Here is a 22,770-nt window from a genome sequence, read left to right on the forward strand (position 1 = left end):
CGGGCGCCGCTCCCGGTCTTTTCTCCGGCGGGGGAGGAGGAGGGTGGGGTGAGGGCGGGCGGGGGCGGGCGCGGCGGGCGGGCGCCATTAACGGCCGCGCTCCCGCCGCCGCCCACTTTGAAGCGGCCGCGCCGCGCCAGGCACAGCGGCGCCCCCTGGCGGCGGCGGCGGGAGGCGGCTCCCGGCCGCGGGGATCCCGGGATTTCCCGCTTGGCAGCGCCGCCGAGCCGAGCCGAGCCGAGCCGAGCCGAGCCGAGCCGAGCCGAGCCGAGCCGAGCCGAGCCGAGCCGAGCCGAGCCGAGCCGAGTCGCCGGTTTCACCGTGGGGCGCCTCATCTGCTTTAATCAATAAAGTGATAGGCTGGGCCCAGCAGGTCCGTCAGCGGCAGAGAGAACAACGGGGCTGGTTGTGCAGAGGAGGCGGGGGTTTGTCCTGCCTGCCGGGGGAGGAAGGAGGGGAAGGCACCATGGCGGGCACGGCTGTTCTGCGGGAGATGTTGGAGCTGTGCGGTTGTTGGTGCCTGTGCGGAGGCAGAGGCAGGGCAGGAGCCGCACGGAGCGGGCTGTGCGAGGCCAACGGGAGCTGCTGTGAGCCGCGATCATCCGGCGCAGCTCGGCCCCGCTGCGAGTGACACACACAGCACAGACACCGCGGGGTGACACTCACAGCACAGACACCGCGGGGTGACACACACAGCACAGCACCCACCGCGGGGTGACACACACAGCACAGCAGCCCAGGGTGACACACACAGCACAGCACCCACCGCGGGGTGACACACACAGCACAGACACCGCGGGGTGACACTCACAGCACAGACACCGCGGGGTGACACACACAGCACAGCACCCACCGCGGGGTGACACACACAGCACAACACTCACCGCGGGGTGATACACACAGCACAGACACCCCAGGGTGACACACACACAGCATAGCACAGCCACCGCGGGGTGACACACACAGCACAGCACCCACCGCGGGGTGACAAGAACAGCACAGCCACCCCAGGGTGACACACACAGCACAGCAGCCCAGGGTCACACACACAGCACAGCCACCCCAGGGTCACACACACAGCACAGCCACCCCAGGGTGACAGACACAGCACAGCCATCCCGGGATGACACACACAGCACAGCAGCCCAGGGTCACACACACAGCACAGCAGCCCAGGGTGACAGACACAGCACAGCCACCCCAGGGTCACACACACAGCACAGCAGCCCAGGGTGACAGACACAGCACAGCCACCCCAGGGTGACACACACAGCCAGAAGCACGGGGCACACGCGTCTCACTGTGGCACTGCTGCTGGGCACGGTCACAGCACCGCAATGTGCGGGAGGATGGCAAAGGGGGTAAAAAGCTAAGCATCCTCTCACACACTGTCAAATACTGTGAAAAGCTCAATTTGAGGTTGCCTAGTACAAGAGTTTACACCGAGCCTGAAGATGGACGATGGTATTGAGAAGCTGCTTGTCTTCAGTCTCCTAAATAGACTGTCTTTTCTCTCTTATTTACCATAACAGAAGATAATCTTATTTTTGTCCTCGGATATTTATGGATAGCTGTGCTTTTCGTGCCGGCTGTCATCCGAACAGCACAAGGTATTTGAGCTGTCTTCTCCCAGCACAGACCAGTCCACTCAGGCTTGTAACAAGTGCCTTTCATCACGAGGAGAATCACCATCATTGTTCTGCATTTCGGCCTAGATGCTGCCCTTGGCACTGTGCAAGCAGCCCCCCCTGCTAAATACTGACTAAATGCATCCAGAGTTACAGATCTCTTGTGAATGCAGCCACCCATTCTGCTAGTATAGAGCTTATATGGCAGAAAAAAAAATACAGACAAACTTAGGAAAATAGAAACATTTATTGAAAGGTGCAACATGCTCATGGAATACTTAGAACTAATTATTTGACACTATTACTCCAAAATTCATAATTTGTAACATTCAAATATATCAGCATCCTTCACATTGAAAAAGACAGCATCCTAAAGTGCATCTTAAGTGAAAATTTTACTCATTACCCAGGGTATAGTCACAATTTCATCGAAAGTCATCCTCCCAAACACTCATTCTTTACATTTTTTACACATAGAAGCAATTGTACAATGTTAGTAGAACACAGTGTGAATTCCTTCCCAATTCAGCATCTTTAACAAGTGCTTAGCTGCAATAGTATGATATTATACACAAAGATACAATTAAGCATATCTGTGCTTATAAGACTTAAATTTAATCCTGACTTTTCAGGATCATAACATACCTGAAATCACTAAGCCTGGGAGTAACCCTGTTGAATTCAGTTTTATTTTTCTAGTTCCATACTGAAAGGTAGCCATTACTATATAATGAAAGCTGAAGTCCACTCTTGTCCAATATGAATCTGTGTTCATATATCTTTTTTATAAGCTAGATTAATCAACTATAGCCAAATTTTTGTTGTTTTACACAACAATAAATTTTGCATATAAAAATACCAATAGCTGTTCATTAACTTAAATGGCTCTCAAACTGTAATGTGAGATTCTTTATTTCCAATATATACAACTCGTATTTCATTTGAAAAAGAGTATCACACAGAGCAGAATTTTTTTCTAATTATGTATGGTAACAAGAGGTGGTATGAAATCTTTAACATTTTAAGAAGATAAGAACATAGAGCTGTCTAACAAAAGCCATCTTAAATGTCTGCATTATTTACTGAATTTTTATATTTTCAGCTGCTTCTTGTTTCTCCTGCAGCATCCTCTGTAGGCACAGAGGAAGCAAAAGAATAGCCATTTACAGGGTAAAATGCAAAGCAAAGAATGACAGGATTTCTGGATCTGAACTGGAGTTTGTGTACCTCTTATCTCTGTGCTATGTTACAGCTGGCATTTTCTGCAGGGTGTTAGATTTTTTGGTACATTATTGCACTAAATCTTTCCCCATGCTGGGACTGAGCCAACAGCAAAGAAAATGCTTCTTTTCTATCAGTGTGGTGATAGAGGAGACTAGATTTAATATTTGAGCAGGGGAAGTCAAACCCCAATTACATAAATTTGCACTGCCCATAGAGCCAGGGAGAATTCCAGCCAAGGTCAGTGAAATAGCTGCCAGAAGACTGTGGGGTTACTGTGTGTGGGCCACATTTTAAATGTCACTTAGTGTTAATACAAGAAAAAAAAACTTAAATGTCACTGTCTAGGAAGTGTTGTGATTGCAAAATGCAAAATACAAAGGGACAAAAGAGCACCACTGAGTATATTTACAGTTAGGACAGTAAAAATAGAAACTGAAGGAATTATAAATGGAAACATTTTCACAGTGTATTCAGAGGAGCATTTTCCTTTACACAGAAGTAACAGCTCCTACTTAAGCATTCCCCCCCCCCTTGAACTTTGAAGATGCACTACATGAATGCAAAACATTTATTTCAAAAACTTCTTTCTTAAAAAAAAATCAACTAGCATTTGCAAAAAAATGAAAGAATGTGTCATTTTTTCAATGTGGTTCATTTAATGCATGCTGGCTCCCAACTGCTGCAAATATTTAAATGTGTGAGACAGTCCAGAGATGGAGTTCAGTGGACAGGATGAATGAGTAGTGCCCTCTCATTTCTGCTCTGTGCAATGCCTGCCCCGTGCCCTTCAGACAGAGGGAGGATGGGACTAGTTAAATTTGAAAACCTGTAATTATAAAGCTGTAACAATTGCCAGAAAACCAAGAATGAGGGCAGTATATTAGATTATTTTAAAATATTTTATTATTATTAGATTTTGGGGATTTAATTTTTTTTTGTATTTTATATTGATGCTGCCTGCTTAAAATCAAAGGTAGCTCTCACAAAACCAGATTAGTTTCATTTAATGTCTGCAGGTTTGTAACCAGCAAGCTAATTAGTTACTGAGACAAGCAACCTTTAAAACAAGGTTGCTTGATATATGAACTTTGCTGTTTGTAGCTCCATGGCTTAGCCAAATAAAAAGCTAGTATGCAACAGAAGATATATGTTAGGTTGTTCTACATGGTATTAATTAGTTTGAGAAGAACTCTTCATCAGAACTGTATGTCCACAGTTCAACAATAGTTTGAAATTATAAATCAATATTTGCAGATGAAAGGAAAATGGAAATATTAATAAAATGAAAACAGTGTTTCACTGTAAATATTTGTTAGAACTAAAGACATTGCCAGTGTGAAATATGATGTTGTTTATCATTAGGTGAAATGTACTTCTAGGTTTTAGGATGGACAAGTAAAAACTAAAAATGACTAAAACTATGTTCTCACAGAAAATTACACCCCCCAACATTTTTGCAAATATCATATATGTATACAGAGGAGAGGGAGAACATGCTGTTACAATTAAGTCTTAAAGAATAAAAATTGCCAATTTTTTCACCTTGATTTCCTTTTAAATACATTATTACTTAATGATTCCTAGATTCTGATTCTCTGTTACCCCTGAAAAAAGCAGAAGATGCTTCCAGAGCATCTGGCCCTCCAGTGATCTATCCAGGAACTGCAATTCATCTTTCCCTGACAAACAGGCAGAATGCATTTCCTGATAAGAATTTTGACTTCTCCATCATTACAGCTGCTTAGAATGATTTAGACTTTGTGTTTTTTGGTTCGTTATCTGGCATGCACACTCATGTAATATTTTATAAAAATAGTTTGCCTTCAAGTTCTTGGTGCAATAGACTAGAAAGTTAATTTCAGAGATCTGTTCATGTGAAAGCTCTGAAAGTATTTGGTCATGCTCATGAAAATAATAGACAATGTAATCTGCATTTAAAAAACATGTAACATATTAACATATAGAGTTATAATGAACATTGGTCTGGGTAAAATACCAAGTGTGGCTAAAAGCATTAGATACGAGTATACACTCACCTATAAGTACCTGTAAGTATACACTATTTTTACAGAATGCCCTGACTCAGTATATGGAGTCACCAGTCCAGTTTCATATCAGCTTTACTCCACACATACTTTCCTCCTCTTCTTAGGAACATCTTCTCATCAAATCCACTGAATTTTATAGCTGCTTCTACACCAACATCCAGGATGGACTTGGAAGGTTCTTTCCGTCCATTTGTACAGTTTAGAAAACGCATCTGGAATGCGAGATAGATAAGATGATAAGATGCTAGAAAGTCAATTTGCAAAAGCTTAACTTTTCTACAGCCTTAAGCAAGTTGCACTGCAATTCCATAAGAGCCTGTCTAAGTGCATGAAGAGGTTCACTCGAGTTAGTCCTTAGAAGGCTCAGAAACTCATGGTTAGAAATGTGACAGCAGTAGGAACAAAGCAATATCATAATTTCTGAATATTAAACATTGGCTCTTCAGTTACATATAAACTGACTGGCCACTCTGAAACTTAATTGTTCAGTTCTGTATTTTTATACTAAAGGGAAAAAAAGCAAAGATGTCCTGCAAAAATCATCACTTTAAGATTGTGATACAAGGATTATGCATGCAAGCTGATGGCAACTTCTCCTTAAGTCATACTATATTGTAGTTCACAATGTGTCTGCTGAGAATAAATCACATCTGTTCTTTGTACTACATGGTAAAATTGTTTTATAGAATGCAGAGTAAATTAATAGGTTATCACTGTTGTGTACATACATATATTAGCATACAAATACCAGGTATCAGAAAAAGACTTACATATTCATCCAGAATGAGGTATGAATCCCTCATCTGTAATAGATCAAAAGAAAAACCTAAATTAATGTACAAATCAAAATTCCATTCTACTGAAAAAGGAGGGACAAAACAAACAACTATTCATTCAAAGTCTGATACAAATCTTTGAAACAGTTGCTGTATCACCACTATTTCAGTGATTTATAGAAATAAATGACAAATTTCTAGAATAACTTTATGTATGAATAAACTATAATTCCTGGAACATGACCTCTCCAGTGGTCTAATTGAAATGTGTGTGCCCAACTGGACAAAAGTGTTTTTAATAATATCCAAGTTTTCTATTAACTTCTACACCAGAAGAACTTCCCTAGTTCATAAACTTCTCTAATGGTGAGTCTTCTAACTCTCCTCTATTTAGGGTCTGCAGGCATTTACAAAATGGTCTGAGTTCCCCTCTTAGGCACCCAAGTCCTTCAGTGTGGTTGATTAAGCTGGATGGCAGCTGGTCAAGGTAACTGATAGGCTCTGCAGGAGCACAAGGAGTCTGCTCCTGAATAAAGAGCCTCAGTGTGCAATCCAAAGGAGTTCAGACAGAAAATGTTGAAAAGGCAATCTTATTGTGAGAGGGATTCCCCAAAGGTACTATTAGTTGGGTATTGGTACTGTTCCTCAGTACCTAATGTGATGCTGGTTGGGATGTTGTCTTAGTATTGAGACTGGCATAATGTGACTTCACAGTCTCTTTATTAGGAAACTATACTTAGACTATAAGTATGTTTACATTAACTTTGACCCTTTTTAGGATCTTGTACCCAAGTCAGGAGGAGTACTCCCACTGGTGTCCACAGGACTGGGTCAATGGGTTTTTACTCTTCTGCTAGTAACTTTGTTGTCAATAAAAAACCTTAAAAATTAAAAATCTTGGCTTCTACCATAACAAAACCTGTTGCTGATAAAGTTGCACTGTACCTCTTCTAAGCCACTATTAATAGGGAAAGTATTAATTGCCATGAAAGTTTCTTATTCCTTTCAAATATTCTAGTGTTATTTAAAAATTAAGTTACAAAGGGACAGTTTAATTTCTACCTTCTGATTAGACTCAGGTACCAAACAGGAGACACCTTTGTGACGATCCAGGAATCGATCAAAGTCTTCATCACTGATAACAAATTTTTCTGCTTCTCTTAGAGCATCCTCACCACTGTTCTCTCCTTCAATAAGCAGGCACTGGAATACCTGAACAAAGAAAGTACTTGGTTAAGATTTTATGTTTTCACTTGCCTTGAGGATAAGAGACCTCAGTCTCAGTAGCAATGTCTAATTTTTCTGTCATTGGAACCAAAATGACACAACTTGTGATAACTGAATACTTCACAAAGGGAATGGCACAGATTTACTTTTTGTAAAATAATATTACAGAGTTTGAAATGTTATAAATGATGATTTTCCTCACTATCTGAGATTTCACTTTACAGTGTTTTTTGGGGGTTGTTTTATTTCTGAGTGATTCTGTGTATAAGAATTTCCATGAGACAAAAAAAGAGAAATTATTCCACAAGTTCTCCCATATTTATGTCATGTTATCTCTACATATTTTAAAACTTATTTCTAGTAAAAAAAATCATAATATGTGTACACTAACCTCTAATACTCTTTAGGAGAAAATTTATATATACTCATATCTTGCTAACAATATATTGACTTTAATGTATCATTGTCCAGTAATTTTTCCTAATTTTCTCTACACCATAACATATTTTCATACATTAATATATACTAAATATACAAAAATTGTAATTTTCTGTACATAACACAATCAAAAAAGATTCTTGACCTACTGGGCTCCATTGAAGTGCAGAATGAGATAGAACCCATCTCAGCACTGACATTGACAAGAAGGCTCCTAACCCCAACCCAAGCTGGAGCTGGAGGTTTGATTCAGGACAATAGAAGTTCAGAGGACTCCAGGACTTTATTTAATTTTTACTTTTCTTTGAACAGGAAACATGTGGTATATGCTACTTTCTTACCTTCCAGCGCACAGGGTTGAGTGCCTTGATCTGCTCATTCATATCTTCTTCAACATTAAATCTGTTGATGACTGAATTTATTTTAAAAGCAACAGCATACTCTCGGCACCACTGTCTCAGTTTATGCAGATTTTCCACATGGTTCTTCTTTCCCTGACGACGGCCAATTAAAATGTTGACATCCTCATCAAAACTATCACATGAAATTGCCAGAATATCTAAATATTCACCTGAAAACAAGTTTTAAAAATTGATTAATATCCAGTCCATCAGCTAAAAGCTGTCTGGACTCTGCTCACTTTCACTTCCTTGTCATCTGTCACAAAATGCCATGTAAATGCAGTTCTGTTGAGTCATCCCATCAACCACAAAAGCCACATCAACAGCAGCACCAAAACACGTAGTTTGTGTGTGTGTGTCCCCAGAATTATGGAGGCAGGCAGAACTATTGTTTTATTACACCATTATACCAAAAAGTTTTTGTGGTATAACACCATGTTTACGACATATAACCAATATTTTTACGTTTGGTTTGCATTTGCTATAAATGAGCCACTAAGAAACCATTTCCCAAGGGCTTGCCCCCAAGCCCTTCCCTGGGAGAGGCTGCCCCGGGGAGGCTCCGAGCCCGGCCAGTGCAGCTGTGCCCAGTGCTCCCTCCTTTCCTTACCGTACTGCTCGAACCACTGCTTTCTGATCAGGCTGCCATTGCTGACGATGCTGACGCTTGGCAGAGCCAACTCCTGCTTGCAAAACTGGACCAGTTTCCCTACAAATTCGCCTCTGTCCTGAAGGAACGGCTCTCCTCCCGAGAAATTGATCTTCTCCATTCCTAGGGAAGGGTCAAAGAAAGATGCTATGAACCTCTGCTGCCCATCGCCTGCTCCTGCTCAATGTTATCAACTCCCCACGGCAGCGGGACAAGGGACATCCCCGGGGGAACTTTTTCCACTTGGTCCTGCGGGGTGCCCCTTCCCCTGTTCCCCCCGGCCCCGCCTTCCCTGGACTCACCTGCTTCCTTGAGCATCGCCAGCCCCCGCTTGGCCTCCTCCAGCGGCAGTACGAAGGAGGTCTTGGCCGTGTGGAAGCAGAAGCCGCACTTGTAGTTGCATTGCCGGGTGAAGTGGTAATTGACGCTGGTGGGTGTGGGCAGCGCATCGTCCCATTCCTGCTCCCGCCGCGGCCGGGGGCCCGAGCCCCGCCATCCGGGCAGGGACAGGGACAGGGACAGGGGAGCCAGGCTCCAGCACAGCGCGCCCAGGCGCCCTCGCAGCGCCGCCAGCACCGCCCGCCCGACGGACAGCAGCCGGGCCAGCAGGGCCAGCTGCATGGCTTGGCTTGGCTTGGCTTGGCTTGGCTTGGCTTGGCTTGGCTTGGCTTGGCTTGGCTTGGCTTTGCTCGGCTCGGCTCGGCTCGGCTCGGCTCGGCTCTGCTCGGCTCTGCTCGGCTCTACTCGGCTCGGACCCGGTGGGATGCGCTGCGGTTTTCGTCCCGCCTGGACACGGTTCGGCCGGACTCGGTTCGGCCGGACTTGGTTCGGCCGGGCTCAGTTCGGCTGGTCTCGGTTCAGTTCAATCCGACCCGGCTCGGCTCGGCTCGGCTCGGCTCGGCTCGGTTCGGCTCGGCTCGCAGGCTGCCGAGAGCTGTCCGGCGCTCGGCATTTAAATGCGCGGGGAGCGCATTCCCTCCCCGCCCGTCCCGCCCCGCCGCACCGCGGGGAACCGCTCGGTTTCGTTTTCCCTTCTGCCAGAAACGAAACTTGGCACCGAGACGCGGTGTTTTCTTCCTCCCGCCCCGCCCCACTCGTGACCCCAATGTCCCCACGCCCCACAGCCGCTTCTCGGCCAAGGCCACGCAGAACCCGACAGCCGGGGCAGGTCTGAGCACCTCGGGCTTTGAGGGGTCCAGCACCTGGGACCCTTTTTGGTGCTTGAGGTCTCAGTGACTTTGGCTCTTGTCCTTAAACTCGTGAATCAGGAGGAAAACTAAGCTTGTATAACTGCACTGCACCTTTGTCAAACATTCAAGAGCTCCTGTAAGTTTAAAGTTTTGCATGGAAGGGCAACCCAAGTCAAGGAGCTTGATGACTTCAGATACATGAAAAGAAAATAACTGCATGTTCTTTGATTCTTGGTCTCTAATAATACACTTCAAGCAAAGCTACTGCACCAAGTTGGGCACAACAGCAGCAACAATTGGCAGCTTGAGGTGAAGACATTGGTGGCTGCCCACTCATGCTAACACCAGGAGAAACCAAGACCAAGCTGCCAGTTTCCATGTTCCTCAATTCCTTGGTGGTGCAACATGTATTGCTGGAAAAGGAGCTCTTCCATCATAACACTGGTTGCTGTTTTCAGTCTTCTAGTGTGTCCAGATACACCAGCAAGTTTGTCACAATTTCTTTTTTTTTTTATGACTATGTCTTCAGTCAGCCTTTCCTCACTCTTGTGTGACCATTGAATGTTGCCACTGCCAAGGCACAGAGTCATACTCAAATCTTGACACCTTCCAAATGCATCTTGTCCATGGCCTAAAATGGAGCTTCCCTCACTTCCACTGACCAGTCAGAACTGCTGATGTATCCAAGAAGTCTTACAGTCACGTTCCCTTCTTTTCACTTCCCTTTTTTTCCTTCAAAAAAAAGGGGTAGAACTATAATCATCCTGTGCAATTTTCATGGGAAACAAAAACCTGCTTGTGAATAAGAAGTCTTAATTAGTCCTGTCATTGGCTATCATCACATGCCCGTTTTCCTTCCTTCACTTTCCTGGAGGTGATCTATTGGCTGAATAATGTCTGGAGCAGCAAAAACCAGTTTGAACAGTTTTTATTGTTTGAACAGTTTTTATTGTCTCTATCAGCTGTTTCTTGCTGCAGCAGATTCATATTAGTAAGGCAGGATAGGAGACTTCTTGCTGTGTCTGGCTCCAGTAATGCCACCTCACAAGGGTATTGCTGCACCATGGTGGGCAACATCTCACTTTTGATTCTTTCCAAAATGGTTTCAGAGGCTGTCAGCAGAGATTATAACTTGAAAATATAATTGGAAAGGGAGGTGGAAAAGACAGTGCAAATTTAAACTGAAATCTGACATTGGAGTTGCTAATTGGTGGCTTCAATGAGTCTATTAATTTGGAGAATTCTGATATGCCCTGTTTCCTCCTCACTCCATATATACCTTCTCTTGCATGGTGGGAACCCTATTCCATTTATTATCTACTCTGGCCCCAATTCAAATTCCTTTCTGTCCTTGTTCATATCAGGTTAAGCCAATGCAAGTACAGGAACTACAGCCTTTTTTTGAGGTGGAAGGCTCATTACTAGCCCTGAACTTGTTGGCTAGTACCTCAGTTGGCTAGAAAAATTAGGTTCAAAATATTTCATTTCCAAAGTTAGAAAAGGATCCTTGATGATTACCAATTTCTCTCAACACAGGACTTACTCAAACACTCCAAAAACATGTCAGAAAAACATTGCTCAATGAATCAGAAAACTAAAACATCAACATTTTTGGACTGTTTTTCTTTGAAAACACAGATCTCTGTTTCAAGGAACAAAACGTGCAGAGAACTTTACACCCAAGGGTATTGTTCTTTATAATTCTATCAGTGCTTTTGTAGAAAACGGCAATTATAGTTCTTTTTCTTTTTGCCTCAACCAAGTACGTTTTCAGATGACACTTTCTGCATTACTATAAAGCCCCACAAAGCAAACTCAGACCAGGATGTGCCCTCTACATATGTACGAGTCCCAGCAGTATCAAGAAAGATATTAATGTTTTACATCCCAAACTGTCTTGGGATGTCATAGTGTATATGTGATTTCCCATTCAGGAAGTATTTAAAAATACAGTTTCTATGATCTAGGAAAAAAATCATAGAATTGTAGAATGATAGAATACCAAGTTGGGAGGGACCTCAAGGATCATGAGATCCTTTCTTGACAAAAGTATGTTGAGAGAAGAATCCTTCTGAGTTATTTCTGTAGCCTTCCCCAAACATCTGGCAGTGGCCACTGTCAGGGGCAAAAGAGGAATCTCTCTTTGCCTGACACTATACTGTCTTCTGTCTTCTCATGGTCTTATCCCCAAATCTTTTTCTTTACTCAAGAACTCTTTACTGATATTCTTTAAAGCCTATTCTGCATTAAAAGAGCAGTTTTATATGAGTGTATTCTATCTACCTACACCTTTTATGGGCCTTTGACTTAAATTTTTCCTGCCTGTGGATCAGAGAGCTATTTCCAGGACTGTACACTTAGATACATTTTTAAGTTACAGGCCAATCAATTTCCAGTTGGTTTTTATTTTGTTGTTGTTTTTTCTTTTTCCACTTTGTGTGGATCAAATATTTTTGAATATTCATGCGGCCTCTTGCTGTCTCTGTATCTCATCCCTATGGCTCTATGTAAGCACAGTGGACACTCAAAGATGTGAAAATGTTTCTGAACAGTGCTTTGCACATAATTGGAATTTGTTCTTCAACATAGCTTCATATTATACAGGGGACAAAATTACAAAGGTCTTTGTAAAGAGGCTGAAAAATGCTTAACATAGGTTAATTTCAAAAGTGAGTCATACTCTCCCCACTAACTTTAAATGCAACAAAACATATTGGGCATAAAAGACAACTCTTTTCCAATGTATTTACTTGAATCCTGCAAGAGGGGTACTTTTAAGTAATTAGGCAGGAGAAAAGGCATCACATGCCTGTTATGAATGATCTCATAAGCATATTATAAATGAAGAAATCACCACCAGCTTGGCTCGGAATTGTTGTAACAAGGTTATACCAAGGCAGCGAGACGGGGAAAAGGGAAAATGAAAGTAAGTGCTTTCCATTTGTTCAGCAGATAGGTGACAGGCAACAGTAGCACTGGGAAAAAAAAACAAACTGAAGAGACAGAAGCCAAGAGGTCAGTGAGGAAAATGGCCAGCTTTACAAGTGCTTTTGAAACGAAACTTGGCTGCAAGTCAGTTGGACCTCAAGCAAACAAATGAACAGCAAAGTGGCAGATCAGTTTCAGTATAGATAAATGTGAGTCAGTGCAGATCCAAAGGAGTCATTGAAACCTTGTGTACCTGATGCTGAGCTCAGCAGTGGCACCTGTGCTCAGGAAGGAGATCTTAGTCTCTGCTGCTTCTCCTCTGATATCAATGGCTCTGTGGGAGGCAGCAGAGAAAAAAGTCAACTTAAAACTTACTGTCACCCAGAAACAAGGCAGATTACATTACTCTGCTGGTCTGTGAAACTTTGGTAAGTGTAACCAAACCCTGACTAGCGGTCCAGTTCAGGTCTCCACATCATGGACACACCTTACAGTTAAAGAAATTATCTTTGTTTCTAAATGATTGAGGGGATGAAGCAGGTGCCTTACCAAGGGATGGAGGCTGTCATTTTTGACATGAAAAAGCTGAAGGGGAAATCAGAGTGACCTTTAAAAAATCTTGTAAGTAATAAATAAACTGAATGTTGAACTGTTATTCACAAAAATCAGTAATATTATTATGAGGGACACTTGTTGAAATAAATAGGAAGTGAGTTTAAAACTTATAAAATTTTTATGCAACAGTAGCATTGCTGGAATTGGAGACCACAGGGGTTTGTGGAGGTAGATTGTATAAGAGTCAAAAAGAGATTTAGAGCAAGGATCCACAACAGGTGCTGAAAGGGAAAGATGAGGATTACTGTTTAACATTCCTAATTCAGTGACTGTGGAGACTGGAGGAGCACAAGGACTTGGAGATGGCACTGTGGATAATCCAGGTATAAGAATGGCATGTGATTCTGCCAGAGGAAATATTGGCTGAGCCCCTACTCTTGATCAGTGCATATTATTATGGTCTTAAAACTATCTATTGGCTTCCTGTATAATGAACAATGTTTAACCCTCTGTTTTCTGGTATCCATACCCAAATGCCATAGCCATATGTTTAAGTGATGTGGAATGGTGATGGAGTTCTCAGGTATGAAACAGCCTTAAAAAGAACCAGATTAATTTTGGTACATGATGCTGAGAGTGTATTGAAGAGCTTCCAAGTCTGTCTTCCCAGTTTTTATTCTGGCCCAGCCTTCCATCAGCTTCTTTGGGATGGGCAGCTTCCAACTAGTACAGAGGATTTGCAACTGGTGCTGCCTATCAGCTGCTCCCCTCTCCCTGCAGTTACACAAAGTGAAAGGTATTTATGCAGGTGTTTGAGATGACCAAGGAGAGGAAGTTTCCAAGGTATTTCTTGTAGAGTACATTAGTTCAGAAAACACATCAGAAGTTTAACTTCATATCTCTAAGTGGCAGTTCTCCAGCTCCTGAAAAGGAGAAGTTTTCTACAGAGATACAGGTTCTCCAACACTTTAAGTTACATCTTCTGAAAACTCAAAAACTACATTTTGGGCAATGGTACTCATAGCAGCTGCCACAAGACTAAGTCAGTGCTATTGCTATTTGCATTGCTTCTGGTTCCTACATCTGAGCTGATGAAAGCTGAAATTGGCTGTTGCAAAATTATGAAAACAGGCTTCTAAAAGTCCAGGTCACTCCCAAAATTATTTGTGTCTGTTGGTCTTGTCATCAAGGTACTGAATAACCAATTTAACGTTCCAGTGCTGCTTAGGCACTGCAACTCAACCAAGTAGATCAGTTTGGGTTAGGACTTGTTTGTCATTTTGGGCCAGTCCTAAGCAGCAGAGCATATTTGTGCTTCTGCTGGGGTTTGTCTGGGGTTTGTTTGTAGTTTGTTTATTTGGTGGTTTTGTTTTGTTTGTTTGTTTGTTTGTTTTTTTCCTTTCTTTTTTTAGAAGATCCCCAGGATTCATCCAGGAGAGCCCGTGGGAATGTGACCCTTTGCTGCGGGCGGGCAGAGCGGGTCCCGAGGCCGGCACCTTAAACAGCCCGTGGCTGCTGGCGCCCACCCGCGCACAGAGCCGCTCCCCGCGGGACCGAACGCGCTCGGCCCGGCGCCGCAGACGCGGGGCGGGCAAGGCAGAAGGGCGTTCCGAGGAGCTGCTCCTTGCCCCGGGATGGTCCCCGCAGACCGGCGCTTTCCCGGCCGGCCGGGCCAGTTTCGTTTCCCGCTGGCTCCTCCTCCACCTCCGCCCGCCGCCCTCCGCTCTGCCGGCTCCCGGCTCCCTGCTCCCGGCTCCCTGCTCCCTGCTCCCGGCTCCCTGCTCCCGGCTCTCTCCCGGCGATGCTGCGGCGCTGTGCCCCGGGTTCACCGGGCTCCCGACCCGTCCGTGCCCTGCCGTCCTCGGCCCGCGCCCTCCGGCAGCGGCTGCGCCAGGTCAGCACCGCGGGCGCGCAGCCGGCGTTCGGCACCGCAGCACCGTAGGAACGCACCCGGCGTTCGGCCCCACGGGAGCGCAGCCGGCGTTCGGCCCCACGGGAGCGCAGCCGGCGTTCGGCACCGCAGGAGCGCACCCGGCGTTCGGCACCGCGGGAGCGCACCCGGCGTTCATCTCCGCAGGAGCGCAGCCGGCGTTCGGCACCGCAGCACCGTAGGAACGCACCCGGCGTTCGGCACCGCGGGAGCGCAGCCGGCGTTCAGCTCCGCGGGCGCGCAGCCGGCGTTCAGCTCCGCGGGCGCGCAGCCGGCGTTCAGCTCCGCGGGAGCGCAGCCGGCGTTCAGCCCCGCAGCTCCGCGGACGGGTGCCGGGGGGAATGAGGGCAATCCTGTAAATCAAGGGAGGGCAGATTCCGACCAGATGTGCGATGAGGATGGTGAAACGCTGGCATAGGTTTCCCAGAAAAGGTGGTGGATGTCCCATCTCTTGAAACTTTCGAGGTCAGGCTGGACAGGGCTCTAAGAGACCTGATCTAGTTTAGGACGGTCCAGTGCGCTGCCTGGGGGTTGGACTAGATGGTCTTTAAAGGTCCCTTCCGACCCAAGACATTCTGTGATTCTACGGTGTCTCTTTGCAGTGTGCAGAACGGATCCCAGAGGCTGAAGCAGTACTGGACCTGCTGGAGAAATGTCCAGAGCACCAAAATAAAGGAAGTTTTCCCGTCATAGTTTTTGAGGGGCTGGATGCCACAGGTAAGAGCAATGTGCGGTTGAAGAACCACCGATGAGAAATTTGTTGAAAGGAGCAACTGCTATTTTTAATTAAGCATAGGCTTTAGAATAAAATTTTTTAAAAAGATTGGAAAGCTGTGATAGATAAGGAATTAATAATTACAAGTGCCAATCTGTCTTCTCTTACTTATAAAAGATTAATGTATACTAATTTACATTCAGTGGTTTAATTCCTTACCTATGCAAATGAAAGAATACAGAGTGGAGTACTGAAAATTAAATTTCTTGTGCAGATGATGAAACATACTTTTATGGAGAATTTTCAAATAAATGAACTAAAATAGTGGTAGTCTGGGAAACCGCCAGCAGTTTGTATAAGAGAGAAATATTACTTGCCTCTGACTAGCTTTGTTTTCTGACTTGTCAGTTAAAGAGAGCTAGAAATCCCCATAAAAAGAAGTTGGATGACCAGCATGTCAACATTCACATAAATTGCAACCTAGAAAAAAATTATGAATTAATATATAGGGAAATTGCCATATATATATAGAGAGAGAAATGCCATGCACCTAATGCATTTAAGGCAGTGAAGACTGAAAGCTGGCTAAAGGAAGGGCTGGAAGGCCCAGAGAGCAGGAAGGGGAGCAATAATTCCTGCAATCTGACTCAGAATCATTTTCCACTGGAAACCTTATGACAAGATGCTCAGGTTACATATTCAAATATCAGAAGCTGTGCTCCCCATGAACAGCAAGGAGTGATTTCCAGTTTTGAAAACTCAGGTGTATGTGGTAAATAATATAACAAGTGTTTCCTTCTGTGAATGGAATGTAGGCAAGACCACGGTGACCCAGGCTGTTAAGGACACCCTGAACGGCGTCCTGCTGCGGTCCCCACCAGCTTGCATCAGCCACTGGAGAACTGTATTTGATGATGAGCCAACACCCATTAAAAGAGCATTTTATGCTGCAGGCAACTACATTCTGGCTTCAGAGATAGCAAAAGCATCCACTCAGGCGCCTGTGATCATAGACAGGTTTGTGTATTTAAGAAGCTCTCTTGTATCAGTGCCATCATACAGTTGTTCAGTGTTACAAGCAGTCTGTGATTGTCTCTGTGTTTCTTCAGGGGTTTTGCTTTGGATTTGTTTAGGGATTTTTGGAAGCACTCTGGAGAGAGTCAGATCAATATTATATCTTAAAAGAGTAACACTTATGATAACAGTAAAAGAGATAACCTCAGTCATTGTAATACTCATAGCTAGCTTTAGGACACATGAAAATTGTTACGTCTTCAATTAGGAATAGTGGAGGCACAGATTGTGTGTCCTGAGCTAAACTAGTGTTTTGTGACAAACCAGAGAAGACTGGGGGCTGCTGGTCATGGCTGCCTCTAAGACTTGTCTGAGATATGGATGGATTGGAATGACTGAGTTTTAGGTAGACTTACTCTTTGTGAATTTAAAGCCAGAAATATGCTTCCCACTTTTTTGGGGTTTGTTTGTGCTATTTCTGGTTTTCACTAACTGTCTAGGCAGCTTACAATAGTACTGTCAGTAAAAAGAGTGTAGATGTACTTTGACCCCTCTGGCTTATTTCAGTAGTGTACTGTAACCTCCTGCTCACACACACACACATACATGTTTGCATGTGAGTGCTATTTTCAACCAGCCTCAAATCCACTGAAATCGATCAAACACAGTGCCTTGTAGTGGAGAGAATGTTAAATGCAAGTGAAATTAGTAACATTTGTAATGCCTGTGCTCATTCACATGTTTGTGAAGACTGCATGCTCTCTACCAAATCTGTTGCATTACATAGAATGGGAACCACAGAAAAGGGGACTCAAAGTAAAGGATTTTGAGATATATTTGGCCTGTCTCAATATATGAAACTTTCTTTTGATAGGAATATCTGAAGCATTCTTTACATAATGTTTTAATTAATAGTTCACATTAACTCTGAATAGCGAACTGAGTTATCATTTTTAAGAGATAGTGGATAGCACAGAACTGTTACTTGGATTTCCCTTCAAAGCCATGGTGTCACCTATCTCATCATTATTGACTTGTTATAATGCCAACTCTCTCCTATACTACTGAAGAATTAATGCTCTCTTTAAAATTTTTCTCCCTCCATTTTGTATTTTCCTGGCAGATACTGGCACAGCACAGCTGCCTACACAATTGCCACTGAAACAAGTGGGAAAACCCAGGATCTCCCACCAGCTCATGATGAGGTGTATCAGTGGCCTGAAGATCTGCTTAAACCTGATCTTGTTCTTCTCCTGACTGTTGACCCTGAGGAACGAGTCAGGAGACTGCAGCATCGGGGGCTGGAGAAAACCAAGGAGGAAGCTGAGCTGGAAGCTAACAGCCTGTTTCGCCAAAGGTACCCCTTAATGGGGAAAAAGAGGCTGGAGGCAATCTTGGCTCCTGTGGGATCAGTAACAAATGTGCCTCTCACATTATTGGGACAAGAATTTCCTTTTTTTTTTTTTTTTAAAAGAATGAATGGGTGTTAGGGAGGGTGAATTCTGTCATTTCTAATTAAAAGTGTTTGAAAGATGCAGATGTATAATTTAATTGTTCTGTAAATAGCTTTGAGTTAAAATATTTCTATTTTGCCTTGCTTTTATTTTAGCTTCTTTCTTAGTGAGGTGATGAAGGAGATGGACTTAAAAGTTCCAGAGCTGGGAGGCAAAAAATTGAAACACAGAACTTCCCCAGGAAGTTCTGGAATTGAGCTCCAGATTAAGAGAATAAAATTTAAACATTCTCTTGTAGATGTCTTTAGTTGTGCAAAGTGTCTCAGGTGCCAGTATAGTCAATACATTCAATTGTTTGTATAATCAATACAATCAATTCAAGGTGATTGATTTCACCACTTGTATGGAGCTCAGTGATCTAAACTGAGGTGTCTAAAGCTTTTTGATATGAGTTGTGATGCAGAACCTGTGGACACTTTCTGGGCTAGAAATTGGAAGCTAAATGAGATACTGCAGAGCATCTCAAGCAATGCTAGGTGCATTAACTCAAGCAACTGAATGGCACCCTAGGTATCCTGCTTCAGGGTGTGCTGAATTGCTGTCTGGACGTTACATTTTACATTTTAATTCTGTTACTACATATTCTTGTCAGAAAGCCTTTAGTTATTTCTACCTTGATTATGTCAATCTGAATAGGAGAACATCCTATCAGAATCCTCCTTGATTTGTTGTATGACTTCTGTCCTGAATGGAATAATGGGAACATAGAAAATAATATTCACATCCTCACTCACACCCTCAAAGACTAAATGTGGGAGAGTTCTGCATTATGCTTATAGCCTAAGTGAGGAGGTTTTCACACTGTATTTTATCCTGTTATTCATTTAGTTAGTTGATTAGAAGAAGGTGTTGAAGGATATGTGAACCCTGTAATCCAGTGAGTGAAAGCTGAGATCAGTCAATGAGCATAACTACACAATGAAATGCCATACAGTTCAGAGATAGCTTCACAGAAACTGAAAAAAAAAAAATTAATTCAGGTGCTAGAAGCAGACTGTCCACTCTACTGCTATACCAGACTGTATAAAGAAAGAAATACTTTATGCCATGCCATGTTAATGTGGCTGGAGCTCTGGGAATCAATGTCAAGGAAACTATGTGCTTTGAGATTTACATTTTAATAGTTACTAATGGTTTATTGCTCTTTGCAGTAGATTTGATTCTTGGCTTCATATTCTATCCTCTGTCTCTGCAGTGTGAGCACTGTCTTCTGAGACTGATGACTAATTTCATTTCATATCCCTGCGTTTTGAAGTTTAATTTCTCTTGTTTTGATTTTAGAGTTGAGGAGTCATATAGAAGGATGGTGAATCCTGCATGCCAAGAGGTTGATGCCAGCCCCTCCAAGGAAGAGGTTCTCAAGACTGTTCTACAAGTAATTAAGGAACACTGTGCTTTTTGAAAGCAATTTTGTGTAGCAGCACTTAAAAAAGATATTTTTTTATTGCCCCACTGGTTTTGGTACCTGAAAATGCACAGTGATGTGTTTTGTCTTACAGAAATACTGAATATTGTTTTAGTCTGTCAGCAGTAGTCTGCTCAGGTTATCTGCTTTGTGGTTGCTACTGTACTTTTCTGTAGAAGGCAAAATGCTGCTCACTTCATTCAGCATCCTTACTAAAGAAACAAACATACAGTCATGCACAAAGTACCTCAGAGTGCACCAGGACATTTTGAGATGCCATCATTTTGCATCTTCATCACCAGGAGAACCTATTCCCCAGTCCACTGTGTACCAAAATTTGCTGCATCAGGAGCATTAAATGTCCAAGGAGAGGCTGAAATACCATCAGCACTAAAACAATAAAATGATCATAACATTTAGGAACAGAAAATCCAATGCCCAGTGTTGGTTTCTCTTTCAAATAGAGGATGAGCAGCTATTGTGATGGGCATCCTGGAAAAAATTGTGTTGTAAATGAGTGCCAAGGGCTTGAGTAATAAAGTCCAAGCCTGTTCATATATGCAACTGAAATATCACTTATTTTCAGAGGGAAATGAGACAATACCAGCAAACGAGAAACAGACTTGAGGAAAAAAAATTAAAAACTCATAAATGATCACTAAAATATTTTTTACAAAATTTTTATCTATCCTCTTAATACTTGTTAATGAGAACTAGTATTCTTTTGGGAGAATGCAAAATTAAAAACCACAGAGATTCTGAGAAATGGGAATGATTGCACCTTTTCACTTCATCTTTTTTTCCTTGTGTAGGTGTTTGAACAGGTTGAATGTGAAAGCAGGGTACATCAAGGCTTCAGGTCTTCAAAGGCTTATTTTTATGTACATTATTATAACTATTGTTACTCCTAAGTGTAAAACTAAACGTATGGATAAGCCTTTGTGAGGTCAGAAACAGAGCTGCAGTTCCAGAAAAAAAAAAAATCTTAAAATGTAAATTTGATTTAAAACATTTTACTTACCTTTCTGCTTTAAGCAAGTGCAATTATCAATGAACCTGTCCTCTAAATAAAAGTATACTGAGTACTGTAATTCCTATATTGAATCTGTATATACAAGGTGATAGAAAGAAAGTTCAAAAACAACATTTTATTCATGCACTCTTTAATGGTTTTGAGTATGTTATTAATATATTATATAATTTATACATTCTGTAAGTTTATAAATTCTAGAAATAGATGCTGTTTTGTTTGGTATATTATTTGTATTTCAGCAGCCTTGGATTTGCCATACATGTGGATTGAAAATGCAGGCTTGAGGTGCTCCAATTAATTTAGAAATTATAAAGCATTCAGGTATTCAGTCCTGGAGAGAGGAAATTCTTATATAGAAGACACAGATGAACGATCAGTATGCAAATATGTACCTGTCCTAAATATTGTGTAGCCTTAGCATGTCCAGATAAAAGATCACACAGCCTGGGAGACTCCACTTGCACTTTTTCCTTGTGCAAACCTGCACATGAAGCCAGATTTTCTGGGGTTTGATGCTGGGCTCTTAGAAGTATAGGTTTGTATTTGAAATGGTGCTGATAAAATATATCTGCAAAAATTGACATCAGACATTATTAATTACACGCATGCAGAATATATTCATAGTCTAATTTTTCTATAACCCAGAGCTACTGATGCAGACTCAGAGAACAGCAAAGAAAGGTAGTCAAAACAAACATTCCCTTTTCTTATATCAGAATTAAAGGTCTGCAAGTTGCTCTGTGCCACATGCAGAATGTTAATGTGCAGAACCACTCCCATACTAAAAAGACTAAAGACATATTAAAAAGAAATGTCTAAAAAGACTGCACTTCATTTACATTTAGGACAAATCACAGAATCAAAAAATGGCTTAAGTTAGGATCTTAAGGATCATCTAGTTCCAAATGCCCTGCTGTGGGCTGAGGTACCACCAACTAGATGAGATTTCACCCATTAAATCTGGACTTGAACACACCCAGGGATGATGCACCCTCAATTTCTCTGGGCAGCCTGTTTCAGTGCCTCAACAGCCTCACAGTAAAGAATTTCTTCCAAATATCGAATGTAAATTTCCCCTCCTTTAGTTTAAAACTATTTTGCCTTGTCCTGCCCATGTGAAAAGCCACACTCCCTCGTGTTTATAAGACCCTTTTAGGTATTGGAAGGCTGTTCTAAGGTCTCCCCTAAGCATTCACTTCTCCAGGCTGAGCAGTCCCAGCTCTCTCAGCCTGCCTTTCTAGCAGAGGTGCTCCAGCCCTCTGATCACATTTGTAACCTCCTCTGGCCTCACAGAGATGTTCAAATGTGAAGTTTGTCAGTCACTCCAGGTACATGAGCAGGTGTGGGAGAGGAGCAGCAGAAAATGGCCATCCTGCACCCAGCAAGAGCATCTCCTGAGTTAGAAACTTTGCTGGACAGTTTGATGGCCACAAGAGGTCAGGATTTTTATTGAAGTGTTTGAAAGGCCTGTAATCCCCAAGTATTTCCATGCAGGTTCAGAAACCTAGGCTGTTCCTTGGCAGGTAAAAGTGCTTTCTGCAGCTTTGGAGGGTGTTCTGTGTGTAAGACCTCCTGTGTGGGGGAGGTTAAGGCATGGCACAGTGCTGGCCATGGCCACCAGCCTCTGCCAGGCTGTCCTGAGTGTTGTGAGCCCAGAGCATCCCTGCAGCCAGCCCATGCTGGACACCAGAGGCTGCTGGAAACAGAGAAGGGCTGCTCTCTGTCAGTCACACTCAGGACAGAAAACATGCCAAAGCCAGTTTCATTTATTACTATCCCAGAAAAATTAGTAATTTGATAATTTATTGATTTGCTAGCTTTAGGATATGGTCCTGCAAGGACTCTGGTGTTGCAATCCTCAGAGAATCTGGGGCACTAGGCCAGTAAATTACACAAACAGAAACTGAATCTCAAGCTTTGAAATTATTCTGTTAAAGCCAATGAGTTCAGCCCTTACTGAATCATAAATGCAATTTGTAAAATTCAGCTGTTTCTTGAAGGAGAAAACAGCACTTCTGTTGTTGTCTTTGTACACTTTTTAGTTTATTAAAAAAAGTTTTAAATTAATTTCTCAAAAATTATAGTTTTATTATTT

At 42.8% G+C, this 22,770-nt stretch overlaps 2 protein-coding genes across 2 annotated transcripts; one reads left to right on the forward strand and one right to left on the reverse strand.

Annotated features, from left to right (window-relative positions):
* Positions 1 to 1,856: 1,856 nt before the first annotated feature.
* On the reverse strand, positions 1,857 to 9,217 carry RSAD2 (radical S-adenosyl methionine domain containing 2). The gene is made up of 6 exons (XM_079297858.1): positions 8,694 to 9,217; positions 8,353 to 8,514; positions 7,683 to 7,912; positions 6,739 to 6,888; positions 5,671 to 5,703; positions 1,857 to 5,112 (listed from the first exon to the last, which is right to left on the reverse strand). Exons 1-6 carry the CDS (start codon positions 9,010 to 9,012, stop codon positions 4,948 to 4,950), a joined length of 1,059 nt encoding a protein of 352 aa, XP_079153984.1. The 5' UTR covers positions 9,013 to 9,217; the 3' UTR covers positions 1,857 to 4,947.
* On the forward strand, positions 9,155 to 21,452 carry CMPK2 (cytidine/uridine monophosphate kinase 2; the record flags this gene model as incomplete). Its single annotated transcript, XM_079298289.1, has 7 exons — positions 9,155 to 9,559; positions 14,540 to 14,830; positions 14,863 to 14,958; positions 15,597 to 15,711; positions 16,525 to 16,726; positions 17,847 to 18,080; positions 19,519 to 21,452. 7 exons carry the CDS (start codon positions 9,155 to 9,157, stop codon positions 19,637 to 19,639), a joined length of 1,464 nt encoding a protein of 487 aa, XP_079154415.1. The 3' UTR covers positions 19,640 to 21,452.
* Positions 21,453 to 22,770: the final 1,318 nt, after the last annotated feature.

This window comes from Erithacus rubecula (genome assembly GCF_903797595.1).
Source record: "Erithacus rubecula genome assembly, chromosome: 2".
Classification (NCBI taxonomy): Eukaryota; Metazoa; Chordata; class Aves; order Passeriformes; family Muscicapidae; genus Erithacus; species Erithacus rubecula.

Excerpts from the sequence above, each read along its gene's own strand:
- RSAD2 (XM_079297858.1), bottom strand. The coding sequence starts at position 9,012 with ATGCAGCTGGCCCTGCTGGCCCGGCTGCTGTCCGTCGGGCGGGCGGTG. Across the intron at positions 5,704-6,738 it reads TACCTGAGTCTAATCAGAAG|ATGAGGGATTCATACCTCAT; the intron begins GTAGAAATTAAA and ends GATCTATTACAG. Across the intron at positions 5,113-5,670 it reads ACCTCATTCTGGATGAATAT|ATGCGTTTTCTAAACTGTAC; the intron begins GTAAGTCTTTTT and ends CTCGCATTCCAG.